The sequence below is a fragment of the Gobio gobio genome (genome assembly GCF_949357685.1).
Source record: "Gobio gobio genome assembly, chromosome: 5".
NCBI lineage: Eukaryota > Metazoa > Chordata > Actinopteri > Cypriniformes > Gobionidae > Gobio > Gobio gobio.
This window is the reverse complement of record NC_137101.1, coordinates 19347050-19361846: the sequence shown is the minus strand read 5'-3', so window position 1 is coordinate 19361846 and position 14797 is coordinate 19347050. Positions and strand designations below refer to the sequence as shown.

Genomic DNA, 14797 nt, shown 5'->3' with positions numbered 1-14797 from the left:
ATTTTCTCATTCATGGCTGGAGCAGATTTTATTTAAAAATAATAATAATAACTGGAAAGGGACAGCAATAATCATCACATTTGAATGAATGTGAAGCATTTTTTCTCTCATTCATAGCTAGAGCAGAATTTATTTATTTATTTAAAAGGACAGTAATATCAAATTTCAATTAAGGCGAGGCATTTTTTTCTAAATCATGGCTGGAATATAAATGTTTTAAAATCTTATTTTATGAAAAGAGACTAATCATTTTTAAATTGATAATTAATGTGACGCATTTAATTTTTCCATCATTCATGGCTGCAGGAGATTTTATTGTTTTATTATTTTATTTCATATTTGTATTGAAAGAGACTGATTAGCAAATTGTTAATGAACGTGAAGCATTTTTTTCATAAATGATTTTGTTTTATTATTGTATTTATTTCATACACTTCTAATACTTTTTTTTCTCAAAGAAGCTGTTTGAACTGTTTCTTCCGCTCTGTCTTTCTTGCTTGCTTTCGGTCTTTCACTTCAGCTCACCTTGTCACATGAGATTTACTGAGATTAAATTAGTGTTGGGAAAGCCGGTTTGTTTGCCTTGCAGTTTAGTCTCTCTCTGATTACTGTCTTCACATGCGTTTGGCACTTTTATTTAGTCAGGCAGAGGGAATCGACTATAAACACTGAACTGGGCCTAACTGAATCACACTGCAATATGGTTCAATCTAATTTGTGGAAATTACCTCACAAATAGTTTTTCATATCTAATGGTAATTCCAAGAATGTTTGCTCACAGATTGTTTAATGGCTCTATAAAGAGTTGAACAGAATACCTTTGCACAGAGGTGTCACCTGACGTGTTAGCCAGAGGGTGAATAGGCCACCTGTGTGAACTGTTTAGGCTGTAAGGTTTTAGCTATAACCCTTCTCTCTTGCGCTCTCTCACACACACGCACAAACAGGAGAAGTTAAATGATGAGTTTGTGTGTGTGTGGCTTAGGGTTTGTCGATATTATAGGGACCAAATATCCCTACAAAAAAACTACATTGTGTGGAGTTCCCCAGCAAAAACGCAGGAAGGTTTATGTGACAGGTTTCAGTATAAAAAATGAAAGAAATGAATGGAAGTAATGAGAAAATGTATTAGGCTACTCTTTCTTCAACAAGCTCATTAAAACACGCGCAGTCCTCCCAACAAAAACAGAACACCCTGTCCTCTGCCGTGCTATTTGGTCTGGTTCATAAAACATATTTACGCTTATTTATTTTCAGTTACATAAACATTTCCATATTTCTATTCATTCCTGCACATAAATCTCTTTGGGTCTCCTCAGGGACGTGGTGACAGCCTGTGGTGCTCCGTCTGCGAGTCGGATCTGTGAGGGGCGAGGATTCTGAGAAATCTCCATACCCCTGAATGCGCAGATAACAAGTATTAACCAGGGCTTATTGGAAGCAGATGCCCTTTTCCCAAAAAAACTCAGTAGGGTTAATTTCCGAGAGTTCAGGGCTGTGTCTTTCTCTGCTGTGATCCAGGGATCATTCATGTGTGTGTGTGTGTGAGCGCGAGCACTGTGCTGTTCTGTGAATGATGCTCCAGTTCCTTGAAGGGCTTGCTGATGCGTTTCTCTTGCTGATGTGAAACATGAATCAGTTTACGAATTCATGTAATCATAGTAGTGGCCAAAAGTGATGTCCAGGCTAGGAAAATTGGCATCTTCCCCCTTTATTCAAACATTATCAAAATTTGGTAAAGATTTTGTAAGCATATTGCACAGTTGTGCTTGGAGTCTTGTTTTATTTGTTAGGGTTTCATACAAAGAAATGATGAACAAGAGAGAACCAAACCAACTGAATATTAATAACTGATTGCTTTTTTGATTGTTTTGCAAAGTAAAATAAAATCTGTAGCTTGCTTTTTTGCCATATAGGTTTGTCAGATAAATACCTTAACCAAGTTTAGTGTTTTGTTCTTCCCTCATATTTAAAATATTTAAAGAAAATATAAAATATTTGACCCATATTTTGATGGTTTAATCAAATTTGTAGAGTCATTAAAAAAACAAACATCCCCTCCGGACCACTTTTGGCCATTATATATATGTAAGGGGTGAATTAACAAAAACGTACCCCCTCAGACCCTCCATCTAACTCTATATGATCTGTATAAATAAAATACACATAACCTAAATACGGTTGTTACTATTGATAATACTATTGATCCTTCTACAACCGAAAAAACAAAGGAGTGCGGCTTGTCTTGTTGCTATAGCGATAGCAGTCTCTCCATACCTTTTATATTTATCACTGTCTGATGGATTGTGTCTCAAAGCAAGCTGTAATTGTACGAGTGTGTATCTCTGCGAATTTGTGGGCTCCATCATCAGTGCTGAAGATTTTCTGCCAGAATAATTATGGTAAATTGAGTTCTTTGAAGCAGTTGTTCTTTACAAAGGTCATTTGAAGTGACTCTATTAGCAGAATAATAGAGAAACTGTGTCCAACATCAAATACGGCATCGTAAGATTTAGAGCAAACATTGAGTTTTGGTGTTTTTCTTGGTTCCTTCCCTCATTTTGTGTTCTTTTGTCACCTCTTAGTAGGAATCTTTCCATTTTGTGAAGTTTTTGAAGATAGGCATTGAGTTATTTTGGCACATATTTCTGTATGTATTACTTAATATTTAGAAATAAAGTATATTTATATTGCAGTTAATAGCTGAGATATGTCATATAACTGTATAATAATCTGAAAAGGACTGGATAGAAAAGCATTGTAAAATGTTTATTTGTAATTATACTGTTTTGCAGAATACTGATTACATCTAACATTAAAAAGATGAATAAGAGAACAATGGAATTGTGTAGGTATACAATGAAAAATATACACTCGAAGCCTTCTGCTAAATAATTGTACTAAAGTACTGAATAGGAGACTTGCCCTCTGTAGGAACTTTGAATAACTGTTTTTACAGTGGATTAAAATAAGTGAGTATAAAGCGCCACCTGCTGTCTGGAGAACCGCTCCACAGTATGGATCTGACAAGATCAGAAGATATGAGATAAGGATAATATTAATTCAATTAAATTCAAATTTATTTGTATAGCGCTTTTCACCATACATATCGTTTCAAAGCAGCTTCACAGAAAATGCATGCGTCTACATTACAATTTAAATAGATTTGTACGTTATGCATTTCAAAAGTGCACATATACAAAGCACACAGATTAGCTAACAATCTATTATTAATCAATATAATAACTATGGCACAGAAATAAGTGAAATATTACTGTGGTGATCACTATAAACAGCACTTTTACAGCATAATTTTACTTATAAAGGCTGTATGTTTGTGTGTATCAGAATTGCAGTGGCCATTGAATAGGAAAAACAGATTGGATATTGTCACACCCGAAAAATTGATAACAAAATGCAAAAGATAAGAATAAAAAATAAGAATATTAAAGAAAATACTATAGAAAAAAACACCAAATATTCTGGACGTTTTCTCGTCATGATATGGTAAAAATTCCCAATGCTGATCTGAAATGACAATGACAGAAATGATCTACTCATAAAACATCTCATGAGGTTGACTTAGCATCAAGTGTTATTAAACTTAACAAAAATGTGAATAGTCAAACTATAAGATTCTCCCCCCATATGCATGAAAATATCAAAAACAGACTTACATTGATTTTGTCCACTGCTTTGACGGCAACTGGTTCTCCTTTAATCTTACAGATGATGGCATTGGACTCAATCTTCTCCAAAACACACTGATACTGCTGATCTCCCAGATAACCAATCACATTCACCTCACTCATACCCAAATTGAACTTATCTGCTGTTCTCTGAGAAAGAGAGAGGGATGGTGTGGAGATTGTGAAATTCACATGCTGATGTGCAGAAACAAATGTAGTAAATGTAGGAGCACATGCCAAAAGATGCAGACTATACGCTGATGTTAAACTCACTGTATCACTAAACTCACCTTAATCATCACCTGTAGATCATTGGCCACCTCTAAGGTGGTGAATGCAGTGAATGTTGGTCCATACTCGTAGGACAAACTCTCACAGTCCACAGTGGAGTTTCCAACATTCAAGCTAAATGAAACACTTCCATATCGATGATATGGTGAGTGAAACCACATGTCCTGAGAAAGACAGACAATGAAAATATGACTAAACAGAGCTACATGTGAGCTGTGAATATGATAAATAATAGTATACATGATACATACATAATAAAGTATACATGACTTATACTGACAGAAAAGTCTAAGTATATTTGGCCTATACTTGTACTCAATCTTTTGATCAAGATATACTTAAAAGTATAATCAAGTATTCGAATTATACTTGGCTTGCAGTTGTGTTCACTCTTTTGGTTGAGTAGCCTATTAAATACTTTTTTTACATACTGTCTTATAACAGCTAGCATTGTTTGAAAATATTGATTCATAAACAAAACAGATATGTTCCTAATTCTGAGTATGTCCATTTTTTTGTAGTCCACTAGTGTACATAGGAATTTACTTCAAATCTAAAGTAAAAAAAGTATACTAATTAATATAAGTATAAAAATTAATACCTAAATAGGAACATAGTAGTATACCCAAAGGGCAAATATAATATATGAATAGTAAACTATAAGTATGATGTTAAGTTCACTTAAAGCAATTATACTTAAAGAAATATACTTGCAGTATAAAACTACTAAACTAGTAGTTTAACATAGAAGTAGAGTATACTTCAAAATGTACTTTCATTAACTAAAAAATGTGCTACAAGTATTTAACTAGTAAAATAGCAGTATACCTATAAGTTCACTTGTAGTATAGTTGCAGTACAAACGAAAAACTTAAAAACACTTAAAGAATACTCAAAATTATACTTTTATACACTAAAAAGTGGGCCAATTTAGTCCCAACCAAGTTGTATTGAAATAATAAACTTTCAAGTATACTATGAGTACAATGATCTTAGTGTACTTACAACATAGAGTATACTTAAAAATCGTTAACTTTATTAAGTATACTTAAAGTGTACTTATTTTTTGTTAAGGGTGTTGATCTCCATATGTAAGATTAAGTGCTTTAAGCAAGAGTAATAAGCAAAACAGTTCATTTATGGAATAACTGTAGTGAAGAGATGAAAACATGTACAACAATGAGTAATTTTAAGAGAATATTTAAAATGAAAATATTGATGGGATATGAAAAGGAATTGAGATGTTAGTATCGTATACTGACCGTATGTTTTTGGGATTATATAAAAAGTCCAGTTTGGTTGGGTTTTATTGGGTGTAATATAGATAAATGGAAAAGAAGATTATGGAAATGTGTATACGTACTGTAGTTATGAATGTATGCATCTGTGTAATATGTGAATATAAGCACTGGAAGTAGATATATAGTGTATGTTTATGTAAATATGTAAAGCAACGATTCTATTTGTGTTAATTAAGGGAAAAATAGAGATGGGGGGGGTAGGACTAGAAAAGTTTTTTGAACTTCTTCCTACTCCTTTTTGAACATGGGAAATTTTTTTGTTTTTTCTATTTGAAGTACTTAATTCTTTATAATAATTTTGGAAGTGTGTATAGAGAAGTGTATGTTCTTTTTTATTTGGTATTTTTAATTATATTGTAAGTATGTAGGAATGTATGATTTAGGTACATACATATTCTCTTCCTGTTATTCTTATTTCTAATTTTTTTTTAACATGTTCAAATAAAACACTCAATCAAAAAAAAAAAGTCAAACAAATGTCTTACCCCTGAGCTCAGGTTGTATTGGGTTTGGAGCACTTCAGACTTACTGAAAAAAATAACTGATTCCACAAATTCCATATTGCTCCCCTGAACATTAATCTTCCGTCCACCACTGAATGAAGACATATTTAAATCAAGTTAATCATATTCAGGGAAGGGGAAACTCTAATGTATGAATAAAATAATACAATATAAATAATTCAAATATACATTATAAAGTATAATAACATGGATATTAAATAATATATAAAATAATATATAATATTTATATGAAAAAGTGTAGGCCTACATTGTGGAGACCAAATATACTCATGAAGATATTAAAACAAATATTTACATAATAATTATACTAAACATTTTCTGTGAGGGAAATGGGACAGAAAATATCTGAATAACTCAAACAATTTGAATCAGGAAATACCCGTGATTCACTGATGTGACCCTTTGGGGACTTGGGGTATACTTTTAAACCATATGCAGAAAATGCTATATGTATGAAATTTGCACAGCATTTGGAGGCTATTACGTAGATAAACTGGAACACCATTCCCCCTTGAAATTAACTCCCTGGACTCAGCATGGATCCCCCAATTTAAGCCCTGATTATAAAATGAATAAAGTCAATAAAAAGTCCTACAATGACAGAAAAACAAACATATTTATGGAAGCTGATCTGCCAGTGGTCTGAAATGCTCTAACCTTCTCCAGGCGACTGTGGGATGTATTCCTGTACAGCTGGGCTGGGAACTGTAAGTGATGATGCTGTTACCATGACAACGGTCGTCAGGAGTAACAACACACACTTTCACTGTTCCTTTAGTTCCACTGGGAGGAATGTGGAACCTTAAAGTGTCACTGGAGCGATTAAACACTGGAGCTCTGAGGGGAAACATTCATGCCCAGAAATACAGTATCATTTATCTCAATCTACACACATTCATAAATACAACTAAACACATGCACACAGAGTCTCACTCTTTAGGAATACAGTTCATATTCCCTTGAATGCGGATTTTAGTGACAGATTCCAGGTTTCTTCCTCTCAGTAAAACGTTGTTTCTGCCATGAAAATAAACTTTGTTGGGCTCCAGAGAGAGGATCTCTGGCTCCTACAGGACACAAATGTTGGGCTCATTGAAAACATCATACAGACAAAGACACAACAAAACACACTATATGACATAGCACAGTATATAAGTGATTGAACATTTTGTTATGAGATGCAACAAAGTATATTAAAGGATATTATAAAAAACAAAATATTCTGTACTCAGACACTTACTTTATACCCCATGTCTGAGAATAGATCTACACATGCATCCTAAAAAGTAGAAAAGAGAGCGGTTAATTTACTTCCTGGCTTCGCTTCAGGCAACAAAATTATATTTTTGCTATCAACAATTAATTTCTCTAACAAATTCTTCTTCCTGTTCCCATCGCATGTCAGCTCAAAGAGGCATTTATTTGAAATAAAAATCAGGAAATCAAGTATCTGCCACTATTTTAACTATAAGTATAATTAGCATCTAACTACTATTTACACTTAATTCAAAGAAAACAGTGCTATTATCATTTGTGCAAATAGCCGCTGGCATAAATGAATAATCTTGACTCTTTATGAAGATTGTAATTTCTCAATAAGCATATAATGAAGCATTGGATTGTAGGTTAAACATTGTCTCACCTGTATGTGTAACTGCAGCCCAGGTCCATGTGTCCAATCACAACTCTGAGAGGAAGAGGACCACTGACACCCTGAGGAGATACACTGCACACATCTGCATTAATTCATGTTACATGTGACTGAAATGTGTAAAACACTTTATGGCATTTTTAAATGAAGAATCTATTTTAGGCTGTGCAGTTCTTACTGTGTATATGAAGGATTTGGTGAATTATTAGAGATATTCAAGCAGTTCCTCAGCGTCAGCGTCTCTGTGACCTTCTGTTCCTTAACAGAAACTATAGCAGAGACTTTTAAATCTGAATGGATTACAAAAAAATAATCCGAATGAGATTTTGGCTGGATATAGTTAGTCATTATCACAAAAAATAAACACAGGATTTCTTACACTATGCATTTGCTATTTTTATCCAAAGTGGCTTACATCTATAGATATACTATATTTTATTATCTCACATTTGTCTAATTTGTTTAGCTTGTATTTCTTTTTAGATTTGTTTGCTGCTTCAGAGGTGTCATGCGGCTTACTAACATGGTTACGGTTGCTGAGAAAGTGAGAGGAAATAACTCTTGGAAATCAGATGTGTGGTTATCTGAAGCTCATGTGCGGCGAGCTGTGGTCATAGAACTTCAGCTAACACTTTATTTTAAAGATAGTTACACGTTACTACATGAAATGACTATAGTAAGTAAATTATGTAAATTATGTATAATTACAAGTAACTAACCTTAAACCAAACTCTAACCATAAGTACATGTAATTAATTAATGTTACTCAGTACTTATTTGAGTAAGTACAATGTAACTACATCACCTTAAAATAAAGTGTAACCTAACTTAAAGGGTTAGTTCACCCAAAAATGAAAATAATGTCATTTATTACTCACCCTCATGCCGTTCCACACCTGTAAGACCTCCGTTCATCTTCGGAACACAAATTAAGATATTTTTGTTGAAATCCGATGGCTCAGTGAGGCCTGCATAGCCAGCAATGACATTTCCTCTATCTAGATCCATTAATGTAACGTTACTAAAAACATAATTAAATCAGTTTAAAACGCTTCGGAGCGTTATGAATCAGCGTATCGAATCATGATTCGGATTGCGTGTCAAACCGCCAAACTAATGCAATCTTGTGACTTTGCCGCTCCGAACCACTGATTAATGCTCCGAGGCTTCATGTTTTGTAATCGGTTATCACTATATAAGTCGTTATTTTTTTGCCGCACCAAAAATATTCTTGTCGCTTTACTTTTACTCACATGAACTGATTTAAATGTGTTTTTAGTACATTCATGGATCTTGAGAGAGGAAATGTCTTTGCTGGCTATGCAGGCCTCACCGAGCCTTCGGATTTCAACAAAAATATCTTAATTTTTGTTCCGAAGATGAAACGGCATGAGGGTGAGTAATAAAATACATTATTTTCATTTTTGGGTGAACTAACCCTTTAATTTCCTCCCTACAACAGAACAGACAAACACACACATATATATGAATCAAAGTCTCTGAGTTTAAGTCCCTGTGTCTGAAAAAACGAGTAGGATAAAACTCTGATTGTGAATTACTGCATCAGTAGTGCAGGCAGTTTTGGAATACAGCACATTTTATGTTTTTCATCATAGGTTATGTATTGCTGATTTCTGTGTCTGATGTTGTGTATACACTTTCTTGATTTGTTATTTGTGCTAAGTCCCTTTTATCCACCTTATTTTAATATAGCAGAAATGGCCATTTTTAACATTGAATTTGCAAGGCTTCTGGTGGTGTCATGCTTCCAGTTATTTCTGCTGCTTGATATTGCAAACTGGTATTTGTTATTATATTATTCTAATTTATTATTGTAAACACTGGTGTGTTGCATGAATAGTTTGACCATTTCCTATAGTAGCTAATGAATCGGAAATTTCTCATATTCATAGAAAACAGCTTAATTCCACATTTTAAAAAAAGATTGATACAGACTCTCTATAAACCCTTGTGAAAAATAAGTACAATTTAAAGTGCCTAAGGATGCTCAGGTCAACGATTGTAAGCTTGGCATTGCCAAAGGTCACATGTGACAGAAACGTTTGCCCTTTTTTCAGTAAAGGATTGATTTTATCGCATTTAAAGACCTCTTCTTTGGTAGAGTGTGCAGACTCTCTTGAAATGTTTTACTATTTGGAATTTTTTTGTCTACGCACCTCATTTGGACTAGTTTGAAGGTGCCGTTATGTTCCTGACCATTGCACAGGTCAAAGACCATGTATACATCTCATGATCAAAGATCTAGACACCCAAAAAGTGCTTAACACAGCAGAACTAACAGTCTTGTGATTTGCTTAGATCATTAATCACCAATTACAGTGAAGAAGATTTACTCAACTGGAATACATTTACATGCATCTTTCTGTTCAGAGAGTCTCTCTTGGTTGTTGTGACCCATGAATAAAACTTTATTCCTGCATAGAGCAACTTTGGAGTCGTGTCTGGTAAATGCTGCAGAATAGAATAAGATTCGCTCAGAGGACCACAGCAGAGACAGTGATAATGTTGGAAGACTAGATCTGACCTCGGGGTGAGGCTGTAATACTCATTGTTAGTATTAATGTATCGGACCAGCAGACACCTGAGAAGGGCGGTGCTAAAGACCTGGTGCTCACGTGTGGTTTGAGGTAGTGATAGTAGTCAATTGACGGGACGCGTCACCATACTTCGGGAGGGTAATTACCCTGAATTATTGTATTGTAAGTGTTCGGGAAGGGAATTACCTAGAGATATATAATTGCATTATACTGTATTAAGAACTGGAAGTTGTTTGTATAGTCAGTCTGTAGTGAAAATGTCACAACAAAGTGTACTCTCGTTAATACATATGTAAAATATACTTTTGAAATATGAAGTACACTACAAGTGCACATTCAATACAATTAAGCAAACAACTACACCAATCCAATGCACTGACAAAGAACCAACCTTCAGTATAAAGTAGGTGGTCAGAAAAAGTACAGGAGCATTTTTGGAAAACTGCAGTCAGATCAGCCCCATCACACAGATTCACACTTCCTGTGGTGAAGGAACATGAGAAGGCGGGATTTTCTGTGCTCTCCAGACTCAAGGCAAGATGTAGAGTAATCTATGTAGAAGAGGGTATTGATATGTCAATATTGCTAGTATGTTGTCAAAGCAATGACAAATTATTATATTTCATTCAAATATAATAATACCTTTCTGGACGGTTTGTCAGCCCAAGCCTGAAAAGAAACCAGAGGTTCCTGAAGGGAGTCTTTTGGGATGGACATCCATGAAGATTTTGAACATTCATCTTGGGTGGAGCATCTAGACGAGCAGAAATATATCATTTATAGTTGTTAGGTTGCATCATGTTGGCCATGTTACTGTTTTAGTAGCTAGCATATTAAATATAAGTGCAAAAGATATGAATCTGACCTCTGTGTGTTCACACACCAGCCGCAGAGAGGATCCAGAGAAGCTCTGCAGTTTTTCAGAGAGCTGAATTCAGCACACTGAACCACAGACACTCTTCTGAGCTACATCAAAAACATGAGCACCCTAGTGAAGAAAAAACCTATACCAAGATGCATTTAAAATACATTTATGTACAAAACCATTAACATATTTACTGACAAATCGCTTGAGACGTACTGATATAAATATTACAATTAAACTTTATTTGGAGTAGGACTACTTACTTACTGCACAATGCATATTTTTTTTAATACTAAGCCTGTGTTTTAATATTACTATTAGTAAAGATTGCATCATCACTGTATAATATCAGCCTTTAAATGCAAGATATATAAAGTGTACCTTGCAATAGTTCATTTTAGCACAATCAAATATACTTATTACCTTTTTTATATATTAAGTTGGACCTCAGCACTACTTTTGGATAACTAAAGTGCATTAAATACCAAAATACCAAAAACTAAAATTAGTTGCTCCAATTTAGCAGAACAATTGCAGGGTATTTATATTACGTAATTAAATATGTAAATGTATTTGTAGTATACTTGGCATAAAATAAATGTATTCCAAATACCTTTTGGTATATTTATTTTTCACTATGGTAGAAAGCAATAAAACGTCCACTATTGCATTCCAACGACTTTTCAAAATAAAAACAAAAAAACAGATTACAGCAGTCAGAAGAAATCAAGTTGTCAAACGTACAGTCGTTCTTTCAGCAGCTCTAGTAAAAACCCATTGCAGCAGTGTTAGTTAGTTTCTTAATTTAATGTCAGGATAATATATAACGTTAGGTATGGTGATATAAATATACAGTACATTACATTACAAAAAATGAAATTATTGGCTGTATTTACAGTTAACAATTATGTAAATGCAGCATCATGTAAAAAGCTGTGTCTATATGCTATATGCTTCCGAAATTTTGCATGAAATTTTTTTATATATATATATATATATATATATATATATATATATATATATAATATATATATATATATATATATATATATATATATATATATATATATATATATATATATATATATATATATATATATATATATATATATATATATATATATATGTATATGTATATGTTGAGTACCACTTTTTATCAACTGCACATTTCTAAACCTCACCTCTTTCCCCAGAGCAATGTAGATATGTTTCAAATCTACTGGATCAAAGTGCATTCTGGGAAGCACTGCTCGTTCATCATCAGATTTGTACAGCACTATTGGACAGCCTGGTGTGAATTTCTCATCCAAAAGCAGCTAGAAAAACAAACAGCATCATTATCCAAACTTAAATCAAATCAAATCATTATATGATTGTCATGTTTTATTCATGTAATTTATTCATGTCACTGGTCATTGCTAAGATATCGAATACATATCACTGTATGATTATTCACATATTCCACAAAAGTGCTCAAGAAAATAAGTTAGGGTTGTGGCTATTTGAGACACTTACTGTTTTTAACAATAGCCAACTTTATAATGCATAAGGCATATAATGTTATCTTGAGACCAGACTGTTAACATAAAGACCAAAAAAGAAAAAGAAGTGAAAATATGAGCAATTTACGAAGTACTTGTTTATATTAATTTATTTTTCCAGGTTTCTATGTGTAGGACCTATTTAAATACTAACATTTTATTGATCATTTCTTCCACATAGATACATAATTTTCACTGACGTTGTTTTGTTTACGTTGATTTTATTGCAACTAAACAAAGGTTTAATGGGTAGTTGAAATTTAAAGCACTATTTATCTAATTCTATATAAAATATTTTATACATGTTGTTTTATGATGTCATATTAATCACCAGTACCGTCACCAGAACATATAGAATGGGGGAGGGTAATTATTAATATAATAATTATATTAATTATGTTCCATTTTGAAAAATAATGCGTTAAATATGAGTTTTCCAAAACTGATTAATATTTCTGAAGATAATGTGTTTATCTGTTACCAAGTTACTAAGGTGTTCTCAAGTTACTATTGTAGAGATTAGTGTTCCTATCAGCTAAATGCTGCAAAAGACATTTCATTATGGAATATGTGAATGGCCAAATCCACAGAAATAATATATTTTTTCTCTCTCAACAGTAAGTTTGGGGAAGAAACCACTTGTTGTGTTTGCAGTAGTTATAGGCCTATCATATTAATGTCATGACAATTTTTCCTCCTCTAGAGTTCATTTTCATGACCACGTGAATAAAGCCCCACAAACACACAGGCCAGGATTGCAATAACAAGAAACTTGTTTACTTACTTACAGCCTTATTCTATCTACAGAGGAGGGTAGTTCAAAACTTTGTTAAAAGTAAGATATGAGGCAGACCTTTATCAGTTGACCATCACTGGTTCCTATGAACAGCCCAATCCAGGATCCACTTCTAACTGCTGCCACTGATGACATTGAGCTGGACTTGAACACCACAGAGAGCGGCTGAAGGTTCCTACCAGTCTGCAACACAAAAATACAATTATAACTTTAGTGAATAGTGAAATTAGGTTTTGTCATGCAGCATATTATAGGCTACTGTATGTACTACAATTATTATATATAGCTAACTCAAATCAATAAAACTACTTAACATTTGTAAAAAACATGTATATTGAGCACATGAATGCTGATTTTCCAACCTCAGAATCACATTTTTCACCAGAAGTGCAGAAACCCTTCACTTTGCCTTGAACTGTACTGATGTCGTACAGAGCCAGCGCGGTGTTCTCTGGATCCTGCTGGTCCTGCGCACTGAACACACCTGCCCAAATAACGGCACTGACTGAGGGAATAACGGTGGAGGCGACGAGCACTGGACGAGCTTTATCACTGCAGCACTGTATCGTCGCAGCCTGTAGGGATTTGAAGATGCCTGTCTTTTTATCTTTAGAGCTGTCCATCCACAGGACGTGCACTTTACTCTCCGAGTTAGTCTTTGCATTGACAAATAAGTACAACTCTGAGGGAGAAACTCTCTGGAATCCATCAACAAACTCCACATCTCTAGCGGTGCTCTGGATGAAGGCGTCTGCCCCGTCCTCTATGTTATTGAAAATCCCATGATATTGAGAATGTAAAGTGTTCCACAAGTTAACAACAGGATACGGAGAGTTTCCATCATCGTCCTTTTTCCCAACCAAAAGGTACCTACTGGTGCTTGTACCTGTTATGAACTCAACAGATTTCTCATTCTGTCTCGGTCCTACCGTTAAACCACTTTCATAGTAAATACTGTTTGTAATGTCATTGAGGTCAAGAACTTCACAGTATCCATCTCTAAAGGTCCCACAGGTTATCAGGGTGTTGTTGTCGTCAAAAGGCACCAGAATGTTGACTGTATTTTGATGAGTTGCATTAGTGATGTCCTTCCTCTTCTCCTCAGAAAGATCGAGTCTCATCTGATGAAGTTGATGGTCAGTAAGAACGAACAACTTACTTTTACCAACTACAAAGTCCTTGATGTCTCCATCAAAGTTCACCACATCACCACAAATGCAATGTTTCAAAAGTACAAGTATTCCAAGTAAGTATCCTCTCATCTTAAATATTTGAATGAGCAGTTGGACAGCCCTTCTATTGTGAGATCTAGTCACAGTGATCAACTGCGCTCAGATGCGTCCGCTGGTGAAGTGAGTGGAAGTGAAAGAAGTGCTGTGAGAGGAGGGCTGGGGTCTAAATGCTACAGAGAAATTGTAGCCTACTTTCTGAAACGTTTATTAACTCTCCAAAAAGTACTTGAGTGAAAAAAACGATCTGCTTTCATTTGAATACCAAAGCATAAAGTTAAAAAGTAGAATAGACCTAAATGTTTTAGAAATTGTTTGATGACATCAAGAGGAATGTTTTTTTCCCCCCACA

At 34.2% G+C, this 14797-nt stretch overlaps 1 protein-coding gene across 1 annotated transcript; it reads right to left on the bottom strand.

The window, feature by feature from the left end:
- Positions 1-1432: 1432 nt before the first annotated feature.
- LOC307126952 (plexin-C1-like) lies at positions 1433-14603 on the bottom strand. Its single transcript, XM_079817842.1, has 15 exons — positions 13579-14603; positions 13274-13399; positions 12061-12195; positions 10880-10980; positions 10657-10768; positions 10406-10565; positions 7635-7746; positions 7448-7541; positions 7046-7084; positions 6739-6872; positions 6463-6642; positions 5767-5875; positions 3980-4144; positions 3678-3839; positions 1433-3528 (listed from the first exon to the last, which is right to left on the bottom strand). Exons 1-15 carry the CDS (start codon positions 14476-14478, stop codon positions 3391-3393), a joined length of 2667 nt encoding a protein of 888 aa, XP_079673968.1. The 5' UTR covers positions 14479-14603; the 3' UTR covers positions 1433-3390.
- Positions 14604-14797: the final 194 nt, after the last annotated feature.